A 17,718-nucleotide genomic window follows, 5' to 3' on the forward strand; every position below is an offset into this window, starting at 1 on the left:
CAACATTCAGAAAACGAAGATCATGGCATCCGGTCCCATCACTTCATGGCAAATAGATGGGGAAACAGTGTCAGACTTTATTTTTTTGGGCTCCAAAATCACTGCAGATGGTGATTGCAGCCATGAAATTAAAAGACACTTACTCCTTAGAAGAAAAGTTATGACCAACCAAGGTAGCATATTCAAAAGCAGAGATATTACTTTGCCAACAAAGGTCCATCTAATCAAGGCTATGGTTTTTCCAATGGTCATGTATGGGTGTGAGAGTTGGACTATAAAGAAAGTTGAGTGCCGAAGAATTGATGCTTTTGAACTGTGGTGTTGGAGAAGACTCTTGAGAGTCCCGTAGACTGCAAGGAGATCCAACCAGTCCATCCTAAAGGAGATCAGTCCTGGGATTTCTTTGGAAGGAATGATGCTAAAGCTGAAACTCCAGTACTTTGGTCACCTCATGCGAAGAATTGACTCATAGGAAAAGACCCTGATGCTGGGAGGGATTGGGGGCAGGAGGAGAAGGGGATGACAGAGGATGAGATGGCTGGATGGCATCACTGACTCAATGGACATGAGTTTGAGTGAACTCTGGGAGTTGGTGATTGACCGGGAGGCCTGGCATGCTGTGATTCATGGGGTCACAAAGAGTCGGACATGACTGAGCGACTAAACTGAACTGAACTGATACCATAAATTAAAACCACTTAAGTTGAAACATTAAAAATATTGTTTAGGACCAGCAACCCTTAGATTCGTCATGATTTCCTTTCTATAAAATAAAAACCTTCAAACAGAAAATGTACTTATTTGTTATATTTATGGGACACCTGTCACTTGATATTCATCAACAAATAAAACAAAGCTCCTTGACTTCATGGAGATTGCCTTCCAACTGGGAGAAATGCAATACGGTAAACAATAAATATACTAAATATATGGATCTTGTTTGTCCATCTTTAAAAGACGTATATAAGTGAAGTAGAAGAATGAAGAGTGGAGGGGAGGGGCTGTCACAGAGCTGGAGGAAGGGAGGTTACGCTTCTAGGTAAGGTGGTTGGGACAGGCTTGTGTGTGCATGCGCGCTAAGTCGCTTTAGTCGTGTTTGACTCTTCGCGATTCCATGGTCTGTAGCCTGCCAAGATCCTCTGTCCATGGGATTCTCCAGACAAGGATACTGGAGTGGGCTGCCATCTCCTCCTCCAGGGGATCTTCTCGATCCAGGGATTGAACCCACATCTCTTATGTCTCCTACACTGGCAGGGGGGTTCTTTACCTCTAGTGCCACCTGGGAAGCCCTGTGGCGACTATAGCTAACAATATTATTTGGTACACTTAAAAGATGCCAAGAGAGAATCTTAAATGCTCTCATCATGACAACAGCCCCTAAATTACTCGAGGTGAAGGATATGTAAGCCAGCTTTGTCGTGGTAATAATTTCATGGTGTGTTTGTGTATAGAATCATCACACTGTGCACCTTAAATCTATACTATATGTCAATTGCATCTCAATAAAGCAGGGGAAAAATCTGTTTTAATTCAACGTATTCTCTATCTTACCTAAGCAAACAGGTGGTGATGACCATCTTCCTTGCTCACAATGAGATATTTTTGCTCCTCTCAATAAGTAATATTCATTACATCTATATTCCACAGAGGATCCTGTTGGGTAGCTTGCCAATAATTCACCAATAATAGCCCCGTTTATTACATCAGGTGGAGGATTACAATTCTCAGTATTTTCTAAGAAAAGAGGTTACTTTTAGATTAACATGAACTTATAATAACATAATGGCATAATACAGTTGCCCAGACAATAGTCCTTCAATATTTGTACCAGGTAATTTAGGACAATTGATTCCTGAATTCATCAGAAATTAGAGAAATATCATTCAGCTACATATTATTAAAATTTACTAAGCGAGACAATACAGCAAATATTTTGCTGAAGAGCAAGTATGGGTCTTTTTTACTTTTCTGGCTTACAAAGGAATCATGCTATAGATATTCTTAAGATGTGTGGAAAGGTAAAGAGTGTTCTTTAACCTAGAGATTATGGTCGGTTCTAAAACTGTCGTTTGTCATTATCCTGCTTTATTTTTCCCTTCTCCTCCCTCTTCATCTCAGATCTCAGTCAACCCATGGATGAAAAGTTCCATTTTTCTATCAGTAAGAGTCTTGCTCTTACTCTTCTAATTTCTCTAGCATCTTTAGCAGTTTTTCTCTTATGCAATAGTTATCCTTGGTAAATATGTGGAGGTCTCTCCAGGACCTGGCCAAGAAATGAGGATGACGGGAAGGGTGGCCTCCCGGAGTTGTAACCTGGTCATGTCCTTGAGTTAAATGAAAGGCCAGGTTTATGGCTCAGAGGGTGGGGGAGTCAGAATGGCCAGATGCAAAAATATTAGAATCAGGACATTCAAAAATTGTTTGCTTTCCTATTCTTTATACTGGATTAAAAATATGAATCTACAGACAGCTTCATACGCTTCAGAAAAATGGCAGAGTAGGTGCTGTATCTGTGCGTTTCAAACTCTTCTAAGCAACGGACTATTGCTATAAGTGTGTGGATTAAACAAAGAGAATGAAAATGCTAGGCTTAGCTCTGGATATGACACGCAGCACACATACCGACACACTCAGGGGGAAGGGTCCATCTCCCACGGTTGCACCTTATTTCTCCTGGTCCACGGAGGTGATAGCCCCTCTCACACATGTAGGCCACCTTATCCCCGCTGTGATAAACCTCAGAGGACGGGGTTGCCGTGCCATGCTCCACCGACGGCGGGGCCTCACATGTCATCCTTTGCTTGTACTCTGAAAGGAGACAATTGAGAGAGAAGAGACCATTTAGCTCTACACGCAGGTTTCTCGTCAGGGAAAGCTTAGTCGAGGTGCTGCTAACCAACGCATCTGGGAGGCTCTGTCCATTTCCCATTTTCACAGCGTATCTCTTCTGCTCCCTGCATGGCGAAGTTAAGTGCACACGCTATACGAACTGTTTCTCCGTGCCGGTAGGTGGTTGAGTATGTTTGAAGGTTGGAGTTCAGAGGCAGAGGGGGAGGAGGACACCGATTTCTTCTTCCTTATAGAAAAACATCAGGGTGTTTAGTCGTATAGCCACCAGAAATAATAGTCAAGATCTCACAAGCACATTGGCTGTGCCAAGGACCCTAAGAAGTCTGGCAGGCAGACTGGGGTCACCCCCTGGGTTCCCACATCCTGACAGTCACTTCCTCGAGTCATGCCCTCCCCAGGAGCAGGAACTGGGTCTTGCTTCTAAGCGATGACCACAGCGGAGATGATGTGATGATGTGACCGTGTTTAACACAGCCACAAGGATGGAGGTGTGATCACGCACACACGCTCATGCAGCACAGTGTGGGAGGCCCTTGGTCCCGAGAGACTCTGTGCCCTACTGATCTGGAGGAGAAGCTGGCCTGTCTGTGAGCTTCCAAAGAGGGAGGAGGACCACAGGGCAGGGGGCACAGGGCTGCCTCTAGGGGGCAGCCAGCAGGCACTAAGACCCTCGGCTCAGTAGCCGCCAAGCTCCGAAACCTGCCGCAAATACAGAAAGCTTGAGTGCAAGGTTCTTCCCCTGTCCAGCCTCAGATGACACTGCGGCTTGCCTATTGCTTCATCAGACGTGGACACACAGCTATGGCTGACCCACACTTGTATGTGGTCATAAGCTGTTACTCAGTCGCTTAATCATGTCTGACTCTTTGGGACTCCATGGACTGTAGCCCACCAGGCTCCTCTGTCCTTGGGAATTCCCAGGCAAGAATACTGGAGTGGGTTGCCATTTACATCTCCAGGGTTTAACATCTCCTTTAATCTTAAAATAATTTTGTTAAGTAGGGACTATTTCATCTCCCATATTATAGACAGAGGAACTTAAACTTAAGAAGTAAGTAAATTATTAATAAGCGGTGGATCTTGGCATTCCTGAACCTCTGTCTATATGAATTAAAATCTCCTTCTCTTAACTGTTCTAAAATACTGACTATATTCATTTTCCATGACTGCTGGGACAAATTACCACAATGGAGTGGCTTGATATACTACATGTGTAGTCCCTTACAGTTCTGGAAACCCAAGCCCAGAATCGGCTTTCCTGGGCTGGGATCTGGGTGTCGGGAGAGTGGCATTCTTCCAGAGGCTTTAGGGAAGAAGTGGCTTGTCTGCCTCTGCAGCGCCTGGGGGCTGCCAGCTAGCCTTGGCTCCTGACTCCTTCCTTTTCCACTCCAACCTTTGCTTCCACTGTCACGTCTCCTACTTGATCCTCTGTAGTCAAATCCCGCTCTTCCTCTTATAGCGGTTGCAATTACATAAGCCCACGTGGATAATCCCAGATATTATCCCCATCTCAAGATCCCTAACTCCATGACATCTGCAAATTCCCCATTGTTCCATAAGGGGACATTTACAGGTTCCAGGGAATAGGATATGAGTATCTTTGGGGGATGGGAGGGGCAGGGAGGTGTTACTCAGATTACGACACTGCCCATCTTACATCTAAGACTATTTACTAGAAAAAAGTAACATGGACGTTGGCATCTGACCAGTTTTTGGTGCGGGGAGAGGAGTGTGGAATAAGTAATAAGTAGGTAGGCTTGCCATTTATTTTTTTTAATGTTTATTTATTTCGGCTGCACTGGGTCTTCACTGCAGCGGGCAGGATCTTTTCATTGCTGTGGCTCTCAGGCTCGTCCTCGGGGCACCTGAGCATCTCTCTAACTGTGCTCTGTGGGCTTAGTTGCTCCAGGGCGTGTGGGATCTTAGTTCTGAGATCAGGGGTTGAACCCACATCCCCTGCATTGGAAGGCAGATTCTTAACCACTGGATCACCAGGGAAGACCCTGCCATTAAGTTCAGAAATAATATGCTATACGAAATGTGCCAACAATCTTTCTCTCTACTTTTAGACCAGGGCTGTTAGGCACCACTGCAAAATTTTAGAAAGAATGTTTTTAATAAAAGAAATTAAAATCATTGTTCAGTGCAATTAGAGAACACTGGCCGTTTGGAGCAATCCCACTACACAACCCCTGGTCACTCAGCTTTCATTCTTCCCAGCAACTGTTTCAAAGAGTCACTACTCTCTTCCAAGCTTTCCTTTCCTGCCTTTCTCCTGCCTGTTAGTAATGGCTGTATTTTCTACACTACAGAGAAAACAGACTATCAAGCCCTTTATATGTCCCCACCCCTCCCAATCCTCCAACCCCTACCTATCTTTTAAGGCCCAGATCAGACATGATCCACCACCTGTGCACATGTGGTCCCACACCATCAGTCAGAACCTTCAGTGTTTGTTCGAACACCTTATACCTGACTTAATGATACCACTTTTCACACTGTATCAATTACTGTCTTGTATCTCTTTCTTCTGCTAGACCAGAACTTTCTTCATGGAACACTGCAGTGTGATTACATGACTATTGAATTGCTGTCTCCTAACAATGGCACCCCACTCCAGTACTCTTGCCTGGAAAATCCCATGGACAGAGGAGCCTGGTGGGCTGCAGTCCATGGGGTTGCTAGGAGTTGGACACGACTGAGGGACTTCACTTTCACTTTTCACTTTTCACTTTCATGCATTGGAGAAGGAAATGGCAACCCATTCCAGTATTCTTGCCTGGAGGATCCCAGGAATGGGGGAGCCTGGTGGCTGCCATCTATGGGGTCGCACAGAGTCGGATACAACTGAAGCAACTTAGCAGCAGCAACAGGTAATCATCCCACCTGCCAGAACACAGCCAGTGATACAAATGAAACCATAGATGACCCATGTGAGGGCAGCTCTTACAGCATGACTTCAGTTTTTCTTTTTCACTCTTGGTAACTTTGTGCTGCTTTTTCTGCACTTTGTCCCACTATTTTGAAGTCTGTGTTTTCACATCAGGGAATATATGGCCCAGTAATAAGAAAGTACCTTTACAAGGCTGCCACCTGGCACAATGGATCTAGTTAATTGCCAATAAGAAAAAGGATTAATTACAATAAAAGATTTACAATTTATTACAGATTTTTAACAATATATTTAAAAGCTATATCCACTCTACAGACTAACATAAAAATTAAGCATATTAATTATATACTCAGATTAAATGTATTAAAGATTGCTGAAAATAGCAGTAATTTAAAAGACAATATTTATTTAACAAATAGAAATTAGAAGAGTTCTTACATATCATTAGAGACATTTTTATAGAAATTAAAGCTGATTCAGATATAATATTTTATTTGTGAATGAAATTTTAAAAGTTACCTTCACAGACAGGAGATTCTGGGTACCAACCAAAGTTATAGCACTGAATTAAGTCAGAGCCACTTAGATAATAATTTTTATGACAGAAAAACTGAACTACATCGCCTTCTTCATAGGTTTGCTTTACAGGATGAAAATAACCATTTTCAATTACTCTTAAAGAAGAGCATTTTAATTCTAAAAATGAAAGAACAAATAAAAAACAAAGACGTGTTATTTTTCCTGCTAGAACAAAATCCACTTACTACTTACATGCCACATCTGAATTCGAATTCAGCAACTTTGCTATTATCCACAGCAAAGCTGGTCAATTTATACATTTATTAAATATCAATAAACTCATTTCAAGTATCTGAGCTAAAAGGATTCTTTCTTCTTTGAGAGCTTGAAATGAGGAAAGCCTACTGTCAACATCATTAAAATCAGAAGCAAAAAAAGCAAAATTATGGAAAAAGGAACATAATTAGCCGAACAACTTGCACCCATCTCTGGGAGGGACTTTTTCAGAGTGAAAGCAGCTGTCTTCAAAGGGAGAACATACTGGTACATTGTGGGGTGAGGGCCCATCCGTACGGGTGGCACTCCGCCTCCTCTGTGCTCTTCCCAGAAGCTGTGTGGTACCCAGAGGCACACTCGTATCGTACGCTGTCCTTCACTTTGAATGTTTTCTGTGTTGTGAAATAATTTCCATGATGCAATTCAGGGGCCAAACATGTTTCTAAAAAAAAAATTAAAGTCATTTGTTTTATGGACTTCATCCCTGAATATAGAATATTAAAAGGAAATCTCAAAAAATTTTCAACTTTTATTTACTTTGAATCTTAACAAACATATGACAGAATCAACTCTCAGCAAAACTGAAAAATAATCAAAGTTTGTCTTTGTCTCTTCAGTCCCTTTTTTCATGCACTCTGTGTCCTAACCCTACTGGTCTTCCATCCTTCAAATTCTACTCTGGAGTATTTGGCCAAAGGCCACAATTCAACAGAAGGCTTGTGCATTAACAAGTTTTTGATGATGTCCCATCTGCAAGTTTGTATAATTTAAATAGCTAACACCACACTAACTACATGTATATATATATATAGATAGATAGATACATCAGTTCAGTTCAGTTCAGTTCAGTCGTTCAATTGTGCCCGACTCTTTGTGACCCCATGGACTGCAGCATCCCAGGCATCCCTGTCCATCACCAACTCCCAGAGGTTACTCAAAGTCATGTTCATTGAGTCGGTGATGCCATCCAACCATCTCATCCTCTGTCGTCCCCTTCTCCTCCTGCCTTCAATCTTTCCCAGCATCAGTATCATTTCAAAGGAGTCAGTTCTTCGCATTAGGTGGCCAAAGGATTGGAGTTTCAGCTTCAGCATCAGTCCTTCCAATGAATATTCAGGACTGATTTCCTTTAGAATGTACTGGTTGGATCTTCTTTCAGTCCACAGGACTCTCAAGAGTCTTCTCCAACACCACAGTTCAAAAGCATCAATTCTTTGGCGCTCAGGTTTCTTATGGTCCAACTCTCACATCCATACATGACCACTGGAAAAACCGTAGTTTTGACTAGATGGACCTTTGTTGGCAAAGTGATGTCTCTGCTTTTTAATATGCTGTCTAGGTTGGTCATAGCTTTTCTTCCAAGGAACAAGCGTCTTTTAATTTCATGGCTGCAGTCACCATCTGCAGTGATTTTTGAGCCCAAAAAATAAAGTCAGCCACTGTTTCCACTGTTTCCCCATCTATTTGCCATGACGTGATGGGACCAGATGCCATGATCTTAGTTTTCTAAATGTTGAGTTTTAAGCCAACATTTTCACTCTTCTCTTTCACTTTCATCAAGATGCTCTTTAGTTGTTTGCTTTCTGCCATAAGGGTGGTGTCATCTGCATATCTGAGGTTATTGATATTTCTCCTGGCAATCTTGATTCCAGCTTATGCTTCATCCAGTCCAGCATTTCTCTCTTTATATATATATATATATATATACACACACACATATACACATATATATATACACACACACATATATTCAAATGATTGCTTTCAGTTTATCTGATATTGGCTTTCAGAATAAAGCAATGTGCATTATTTCAAATTCTTGTCTAATGAAGGAAATCATTTATGTATGTTTCAAAAAGCAGATTCATTAAGGTTCTTTCCTTTTATCTTACATAAATTCTGTTGTTTTTTTTTTTTTACTAGCAGAGAGTAGGAATTCCTGGAGTCGGTGTGCTGTGGAAGATGGGGTCCCTTGGATGAAGGAAACACCCAACATTTGAAGGAAACAACATAATAACTTCCCGCATTGGCAGATATACTGGAAAATAAACTGTATTTCAATAAAAATACTTGTCACTATAAGAAAGCACTAAACTGACTAAATTCCCAAGCTCTTGTCTTCAGATTTAGGAGATGATTCTTAAACACGTACCATGTTCTTTGCTACAGGTTGGCTGGGGAGACCACCCATCAGCAAGGCATTGAACCACTTCTTCATCCTGCCCTGCCATGGTTTTGTATCCTGATGTGCAACGATAGCGCATGTTCTCTTGTATTTTGTAAGATAATTTTGAATCAAAGATGTAACCATTCTTCAAGTCAGGCTTAGGGCACTTTTCTGTGGGGAGAAAAATATTTATTTTCTAAATTGATGAAATTAAGCTTTATTTTTCAAAAAGTTGTAAAACTAACAATGCAAAAGTTTAATGTTATTCTTGGAGTTTTAAGGAGAAAAAAAATTCACCTTTTTTGTGAATGTTAAGGAATTCACAATTCCTTGATTTAATTTAATTTTGGAAGTATCTCTTTAAAACCTGATTCAGTTTGATACTGAAATTCTTGGTATGCACTGACTTTGATTTTCACAGTCATCCCCACTCCTACCTCATCTACTTTAGAAAATATATCCAGAGATCTGCTTTTAATTATCATTAATGGGAAATAGAAGGATTTTCTTTTAGGTTTACTTCCTAATACTTTTGAGTCCACTGCATTTGATAATTTTTAACATCATGTAGCTAAAGCACATGCACCTACTCTATGAATCCTTATATAATCCTGCAGACAATTTATTGTGAAAATTGTGTTCATCTATTTTTTCAGCCTCTGATTGCCTACGAGCACAGTAAGACTCCTTAGTCAGTCTATGTAGACTGTGACTGAGTTACAGACATGCTACTTCGAGTTCACAGAGCTAATTTTTAGTAAATACTTGGGACAGTGATACATTGAATAGGACATTTATCTTAGCATTGAATGCAGTTCAATCAGTTTTTGAGCATGATTAATGGACCCTTATAATAAACCAATTCAGAAAGGTGAAAGAGATTTGTCCAAGGTTAGTATCGTTTAGGTATGTCATACTTTCTGTGTGGAAGCACTCTATACAGATTATCTCGCTGAAGTTGCGTGATTTCCATTTTATAGATGAGAAAGTCCGGCCCAGAATGTTTAAGCCACTTCCCAGTGGTAGAGCCGGATCCACCAGAGCAGTCTGGCTGCAGAGGGTGTGTCTCAACCCTGACGCTGCAGTACTGACCCTCTTCATCCTCTTCCAGCTCCTACTTCACTGCTCTCACAACATCTCATCTCAGATGTTTAATTTACTTGTATCCTCTAGTTATGAATGAGGTTCATTTATTGCAGTTAATCTATGATCTGTGTTAACACTAAAAAGTGTAATGCTTAAATTGGTGGTCTGTCCACAAGTCATGGAACGGATAATTATCCCACATGGGTATGTTTACTGGACATATCAACCACTATAAATAAACATCTAAATGAAACTGACTCAACCAAAGCCCCTTACTCTGCAAAACAGAGCTTGGGAACTGTGTCAACAGAGAGAGGTCACCGGACCCCCTGGAAACCAGCTGATAATCTCTGGTGTTTCTAGTGTAGCCTGACATGAAATATTGGGTTCTGCCAATCAGATTTCCTTTCCACGAATGTGAACTCAAAAATTCAGAAAAACAGATTGTTCAACGGATATTATGCAAGGAGAAGTCATACAAAGGAGAGGGGAGTCTTACAAATGATAAAATACTAGAGTAACAACCTTATACTTCCTAAGGCCAGCATCAGATATTTTTCTGGCTCCCGCAAAATTCTCTGTATAAGTCCCTCATTCCTCAAAGTAACTAGATGGTGTGTCTGTTCCTTGCCATGTGATGATAACAATTTAAATAATTGCCCTTATTCTCTTCCTAGAGTATTATTAAGAACAGATAAGGGGGCTTCCCTGGTGGCCTAGCTGTAAAGAATTCAGCTGCCAGTGCAAGAGACATGGGTTTGATCCCTGATCTGGGAAGATCCCACACGCCGAGGAGCAACTAAGCCCATGAGCCACCACTTGAGCTTGTGGTCTAGAGCCCAGGAGCCTCAACAGCTGAGCCCACGTGCCACGACTACGGATGCCTGTGTGCCTAGAGCTCACGCTCTGAAACAAGGGAGGCCCCCTCGATAAGAATGCCACGCACCACAGCTAGAGAGTAGCTCCTACTCACGGCAGCTAGAGAAAGCCCAGGCAGCAACGAAGACCCCGCACTGCCAAAAATAACACTGCTTTTAGAAAGATAAGGAAGACAACATGTTAGTAAAAAACATGATTTATAGAATTTCAGAATCTGCTTTCATTTTGTAAAAAAGACCGAGGGCCGATAATTTTGTCCTTACCTACCGAAAGGTTCAGACACCTGCCCTCTGGGGCCCCTAGTTTTACCAGCTAAGCTGTTTGTGAGTTATCACGTGAGAGCGGCCCCACCACTGACTTACTGAAGCACCGTGGTTCTGGAGACCAGCCTGCCACCGTACACGTGGTCCGCGCCTCGCGTTTTCCAGTTGCAGTCGTATAACCAACCAAGCAGGAAAATGACAGATTTTGGTTTATGCTCATTGGAAAGTAATAGCTTTCAAAAATATAGTAATATTGGGCAATCCTCCCATTCTCCACACTAGGAAAACCACAGGGCTTCTCTGAAATGAGTAAAGAATAAGCTGCACACTGAAAAATGCATTTAAAACCATACAATGTGTGACCAAGTGACAATACATTTTAAAATTCAGTGTTTGCAGACACTTTAGCCAGTACTTACTTTCTATTACTTAACGTTTTAAGGTACTTTTGTGACAATACTTTTCAATCAGAATTAATCTGCTAGCAACCCCAACTCTCAATCATCAGAATTAGTCTGAGTAGGCCACTTCCTCAGAGAAGCTCCCCCTAACTCTGTCAAGCAGCATGTTCTAAGAGAAACAGAACACAGCTGACATTTCTTTGTGTGAAAGAAGATTATAACCACACACTAATTACATAATTAGCTAGAATATTGCAATGTCTCACGGTACTGCTAATAGACAATTATATCAGCTGTTTTTTCCCTAATGAGACAGAAAAATAAAAGGAAACTATTCATATAAATTATCTTATTGTAGAATTAAATGCATCAAATCAGATGAATTCTATTTCATATTTTTAATTGCAAAACCTCTTTTGGCAGAAAATTTGTAGTAAGCTATTCAATGGCACCCCACTCCAGTACTCTTGCCTGGAAAATCCCATGGACGGAGGAGCCTGGTAGGCTGCAGTCCATGGGGTCGCTAAGAGTCAGACACGACTGAGCAACTTCACTTTCCCTTTTCACTTTCATGCATTGGAGAAGGAAATGGCAACCCACTCCAGTGTTCTTGCCTGGAGAATCCCAGGGACGGGGGAGCCTGGTGGGCTGCCGTCTATGGGGTCGCACAGAGTCGGACATGACTGAAGCGACTTAGCAGCAGTAGCAGCATTCAACTAAAAGTGGTTATAGATAATCTGTAGGCTATTTTAGTCAACAAATTCCCTCTGGTGTTTTAAAAGAGCATTATGGCCGTGGTTTCCTACTCTGTTTATTCCTCTTGCTGGTACTCAGTGACCTGCCTGGTCTCTCATCCCTGCAGCCCGAGAACACCGTGAACCCCTCCTAAAGGGCCCACACTTGTGCACTGCCCGCCTCATTCACACTCACCTCACCACATGAGGCAGTGTGGGCAGGAAGATTTCTAACAGGGAGTCCACAGGTACCGTTTTCTGGACAGTCTCGATTAAGCCCTGCTGTCCTCCATGAGTATTCCTAAACTCCACTTTCATTCTCAGAAGTGTCCTGTTTATTCAATCGTATGGTCCTACTAATTATTTATACTACCTAATGTATTCAATCAAGGGCTTCCCAGGTGATGCAGTGATTAAAAAAAAAAAATCCACTTGCCAATGCAGCAGATGCAAGAGATGTGGGTTCAATCCCTGGGTCAGGAAGATCCCCTGAAGGAGGAAATGGCAACCCCCTCCAGTACTCTTGCCTGGAAAATCCCATGGACGGAGGAGCCTGGTAGGCTGCAGTCCATGAGATCGCTGAGAGTTGTACACGACTTAGCGACTTACTTTCACTTTTCTCTTCATGCATTGGAGAAGGAAATGGCAACCCACTCCAGAATTCTTGTCTGGAGAATCCCAGGGAAGGGGGAGCCTGGTGGACTGCCATCTGTGGGGTCGCACAGAGTCGGACATGACTGAAGCGACTTAGCAGCAGCAGCAGCAACTTCAAATGGTGATACTTTTAGCCTAAAATATCCTTTAAGGTATTTATAGCCTGGTCTCTTATGCCCTCAAAACTAGAGATGCTAAAGGTTTTCTTTTTTTTTTGTCTTGTTTTGGATTTCTAAGTTATGTTAGTTTAGGAATAGTTTAGTAGTTTTTCCCAAAGCAAAAAGTTTGTCTAAATATTATTACAACTTATAAGAATCTTTTTTATAATATTGATACATAAAAATGAAAGACTATATTCAAATTTCAAGAGAAGTAATGTTAGAATTTCCATTTATAATTTTGAGAGAATAAAGAATGTTAAAAATTAGTTTTACCTTCTGCATGGAGTTCTCCTGAGATGATTAATATGATAATCAAAGCCAAGCTTTTTGACCTCATCTTCTGTGGTGTGTTTTATAGAGGTTTTCACCATTCAAAAGTACTTAAGGACTCCTCATTAAGTACACAATACTTCTCATGGGAAAAAAGTTAATTATTTACAACATCTAAGTCCCTTTGTAACAACCTTTATAATTGATTTAAAATAGCTTAGGATAATACTAAAAATACCCAACCATGTTAATGGACAGTAGTTTTCATGCCACAGATCAATTAGAACATGATCACCAATAAGGGCAACAGTAAGAAAAGCAAAATAATTAACCCAGGCTGCTTAAAATGCAGGCTAAGTTTTCAACTTTAACTTCCCATTGTAAGTCCATGGAGTAAAGTTCACCGGTCGCCATTGATTTCTTCACCACCACTGATCAATTGATGGGTTGAACTTAGGTCTGTGAGTTAATGAATCCTTGATAAGAAAATAGTGTGGACACGACTGAAGCGACTTAGCAGCAGCAGCAGAGCTGCTAAAGCGAAAAGTGGCCTTGTTTTGAGTGGTGATAGACTATTATTATTGCTTGCAAAGTCTCATGTTGAGAGAGTTTGTATCCTGTGGCAGGTGATGAGACAAGCAGTGTGCTGAATTTTGAGAAGTGCTTTGAGAGTGCGGTGTATGCCAGGACTTCTTTAGTCTTGCGTTTGTAGTGTCAGCTCCAAATTGGCACTTGCCATTTGGCCCTTGGCATTTGCCCTCTACCTCCACGAGGATTAAATCCTGTGCTGCTGCAGGGGCTGACTTGCAACACCCCTGGGAGGGAGCTCAGGGTGGAGAGCAGACATGAGGCACTCTGTGCTCTGGAAAACTGGCAGAACATGTCGTCAGATAGATATTTTCAGGAGCTGATTTTATGAGCCCAAATAGTATAGCTCCTCATATCCAGGAGTACACTGAGATCCTGCATGATGACATCTACTCTTCGTGACTAGCAGAAACCTTCTGCAAAAAATACAGGCTTGATTGCATGTACTCTCCCTTCACCAAAAGTCACATATATACTCACCTTCCTTGCTACCTGCTCGAAGCAGCTTCTTGGAACTGTCTGAGATGCTGTCTCCTGGGCTCTAGTCCTCATTTTGCCCCAATAAAACTGAACTCACAACCCCCACATCGTGTGTTTTTTAAAGTCAGCAATAACAGTAAAAAAAAAAAAAAAAACACCAGATTCTCATGACTGCCCTCATGGAGTTTACATTCTAAAGGGCTTTAGTTTAAACTACAAAATAATACTGTGAGGTGGGAAGTCCTATTATTTCAATTTTGGAAATTTATTTAAAATACAATAGGAAAGTGCATGAACCATTTCTACACAGATCAACAGAGTCTCACTAGCTGAACATACCTGTGAACCTGCACCCAGAACAAGAGACAGGATGCACCACCTCTCTGATTCCCTCCCACCCCAGGTCACTGCCAAGGTCCACTCCCAGGATAAGCGCAATTTTGACTTCTAACAGCATAGGTCAGTTTTGCCTGGTTTTATTTTGTGGTGGCTGTAGTGCATACGTGCTCAGTCATGTCTGACTCTCTGCAACTCCATGGACTGTAGCCTGCCAGGCCCATCTGTCCAGGGGATTTTCCAGGCAAGAATATTGGAAACGGGTTGCCATTTCCTGCTCCAGGGAATCTTCCCAACCCAAGGATCGCACCCTCAACTCTTGTGTCTCCTGTGTTGAGCAGGCAGATTCTTAATCAATTGCACCACCTGAGAAGCCCGGTTTTATCCTACATTTTGAAATCCCAGAGTATTTTTTTTAATATCTGGCTTCTTTCATTTAACACTGTGCTTGTGAGATTCACCCTGGTCTGGGGCTATAGTGAATTACTCCTTCCCTGAGTAGTTTTCCACTTTGCTAATGTGACACAGATTACCTACCCATTCTACTCTTCCTGTACATCTAAGTGACTTCCAATTAAGGTATAAAGATGGCCTCTGCTTATTTTGATTATTTTTTAATTTGAACAGTTTCAAACATAACATTCCCCACTAGATTCTACCATCAACATTTTATTATACTTATAAAATCATGTCTTTATTCATCTATCCGCCTGTCCTTTTTTGACACATTGAAAAGTAAATGGTATTTGTGTGTGCTCCTCTAAAAAATAAAGCAAATATATCCTTAATTCTACTCAGCAGTTTTGCAGATTATTTTTTGACTTGAAATTTACAAAGAAATGTAGAAATTTTAGGTGTACATTTTGAGTCTTGGGCAAGGCAAATATTGTGTACCTCAAACCCTGAAAGAAAGAGCATCTCAAAATGTGGAGGATGGAGGTTGTTGAAGAGCGAACATCTGCATGCTGACAGCAAGGCTACGTATCACGGTGGGTTTTCACTCAAAAGCCGCCTGCATGTGAGGGAAGCAGAGGGCTGCTGCCTGTCCAGGAGGTCATCACCTACTTTAGAGCAGAGAGGACACAAGTGGCATTGAGAGGGCTTGTAGGAAAGTGGCCATGGAGCAGAGAGAGTCTCAGAGAAAGTAACAGTAGGGGGAGACACTGAGTAACCTATGTCTTTAATAACATTGCTAACTTTGGCCACCTCATAAGAAGAGTTGACTCATTGGAAAAGACCCTGATGCTGGGGGGAATTGGGGGCAGGAGGAGAAGGGGACGACAGAGGATGAGATGGCTGGATGGCATCACCGACTCGATGGACATGAGTTTGGGTGAACTCCAGGAGTTGGTGATGGACAGGGAGGCCTGGCGTGCTGCAGTCCATAGGGTCGCAAAGAGTCGGACATGACTGGGTGCCTGAACTTGAACTGACTGAACTGAACATAACATAAAAGTCACTGGACTATTCTTTGAACGTACCTCAATAAGGATCAGTCACGACTACTGACAACAGGAAGAGCCTGTTTCTAATATGCCTACGATGCTCGGCAGGTTGAAGCTTAATGATGCTTTGGCAAAGGAAAGGCAAATGTTAGATCAAATTCTGTTTTGTTCTCATTTAGGTGCGTGTGTGTGGTTGCTGAGTGGCTTCAGTCATGTCCAACTCTTTGCGACACCATAGACTACAGAATCTATCCACGGGATTTTCCAGGCAAGAATACTGGAGTGGGTTGCCATACCCTCCTCCAGAGGATCTCTCCCATCCAGGGCTCAAACCCATGTCTCTTATGCCTCCTCATTCGGGTAATTGAAAATAAACCACAAGTATACCAAATATAAAAGTTATCTGTAGCAATGGTAGAATGTTATTCATAGAATAAAACTCTACCCTCTAAGACTTGTTTCTGAAGTAGGCTTTTGCAAAATTGGAGGGAAAAAAAAGGGTCCATACTTTATGTGAGATGAAGAAGCACTATTTTAGATAGGCCCCCATAAGTATTCCTAGAAATAAGCAAGTTTTTGGACTATTTCTTTCTTCCTTTACATAGGCCAAAATATTTTACACATAGCAACAAATACATATACAATCAAATAAAAATTGTAAATAAATACTTATCTGCACTATTTTTACCTCTGATTAAGAAGTCATAAGTAAAGTACTTTCATCGGAGTTCTCCCTCTTCATTGAAAGCAGAACTACAGTAGATTATCATTCTTTCTTGACTGAGTGAACAATATAAAAATTAAAATAAAGCCTGTTAGCAAGCCTAGCTACTAGCAACAAGCTAGCCAAAAGGCAGTATTTTCTTAATCAGTAAAGATTCTTAAATGTCTTAGTCTTTAATTGTTATAAACAAAAATTGGATGTTATACAGACAATAAAACTTCAAAACAAATCACTTGCCTACTGAGAAAAATTCAATAATTTTCAGTACAGAATGCACAATGTCAGTTTCTTGCTTTCAAGCATAAAGTCAAAAAACAGTATGGATAATAAACTGTATTCAGTTCAGTTCTGTCGCGCAATCATGTTGGACTCTGCGACCCCACGGACTGTAGCATGTCAGATTTCCCTGTCCATCACCAAACCCCAGAGTTTGCTCAAACTCATTTCCATCGAGTTGGTGATGCCATACAACCATCTCATCCTCTGTCGTCCCCTTCTCCTCCTGCCTTCGATCTTTCCCAGCATAAGGGTCTTTTCCAATAGTCAGTTCTTCTCATCAGGTGATCAAAGTATTGGTGTTTCAGCTTCAGCATCAGTTCCTCCAATGAATATTCAGGACTAATTTCCTTTAGGATGGACTGGTTGGATCTCCTTGCAGTCCAATGGACTCTCAAGAGTCTTCTCCAACACCACAGTTCAAAAGCATCAATTCTTCGGTACTCAGCTTTCTTTTTTGGTGTGTGTGATTTTAGGATTTTTTTTAAAATTTATTTTAATTAGAGGCTAATTACTTCAAGAAAATTAGAGATACCAAGGGAACATTTCATGCAAAGGTGGGCTCGATAAAGGACAGAAATGGTATGGACCTAACAGAAGCAGAAGATATTAAGAAGAGATGGCAAGAATACACAGAAGAACTGTACAAAAAAGATCTTCATGACCCAGATAATCAGGATGGTGTGATCACTGACCTAGAGCCAGACATCCTGGAA

General features: G+C 41.4%; 1 protein-coding gene across 1 annotated transcript in view; it reads right to left on the reverse strand.

Moving 5' to 3' along the window:
* The window catches only part of F13B (coagulation factor XIII, B polypeptide), a 64,976-nt gene extending 51,628 nt beyond the window's left edge, over positions 1-13,348 (reverse strand). Inside the window, exons 1-8 of the mRNA XM_010831136.1 lie at positions 13,157-13,348; positions 11,033-11,233; positions 8,691-8,876; positions 6,804-6,980; positions 6,263-6,439; positions 2,897-3,076; positions 2,623-2,808; positions 1,552-1,734 (exon numbers count right to left, since the gene is read on the reverse strand). Coding sequence (XP_010829438.1) covers positions 1,552-1,734; positions 2,623-2,808; positions 2,897-3,076; positions 6,263-6,439; positions 6,804-6,980; positions 8,691-8,876; positions 11,033-11,233; positions 13,157-13,220 — 1,354 coding nt within the window. The 5' untranslated portion in view covers positions 13,221-13,348. The remainder of the gene's footprint in view (positions 1-1,551; positions 1,735-2,622; positions 2,809-2,896; positions 3,077-6,262; positions 6,440-6,803; positions 6,981-8,690; positions 8,877-11,032; positions 11,234-13,156) is intronic.
* Between the last annotated feature and the right edge of the window lie 4,370 nt (positions 13,349-17,718).

The sequence above is a fragment of the Bison bison genome, unplaced genomic scaffold, assembly GCF_000754665.1.
Source record: "Bison bison bison isolate TAMUID 2011002044 unplaced genomic scaffold, Bison_UMD1.0 scf7180017864524, whole genome shotgun sequence".
NCBI classification, from domain to species: Eukaryota; Metazoa; Chordata; class Mammalia; order Artiodactyla; family Bovidae; genus Bison; species Bison bison.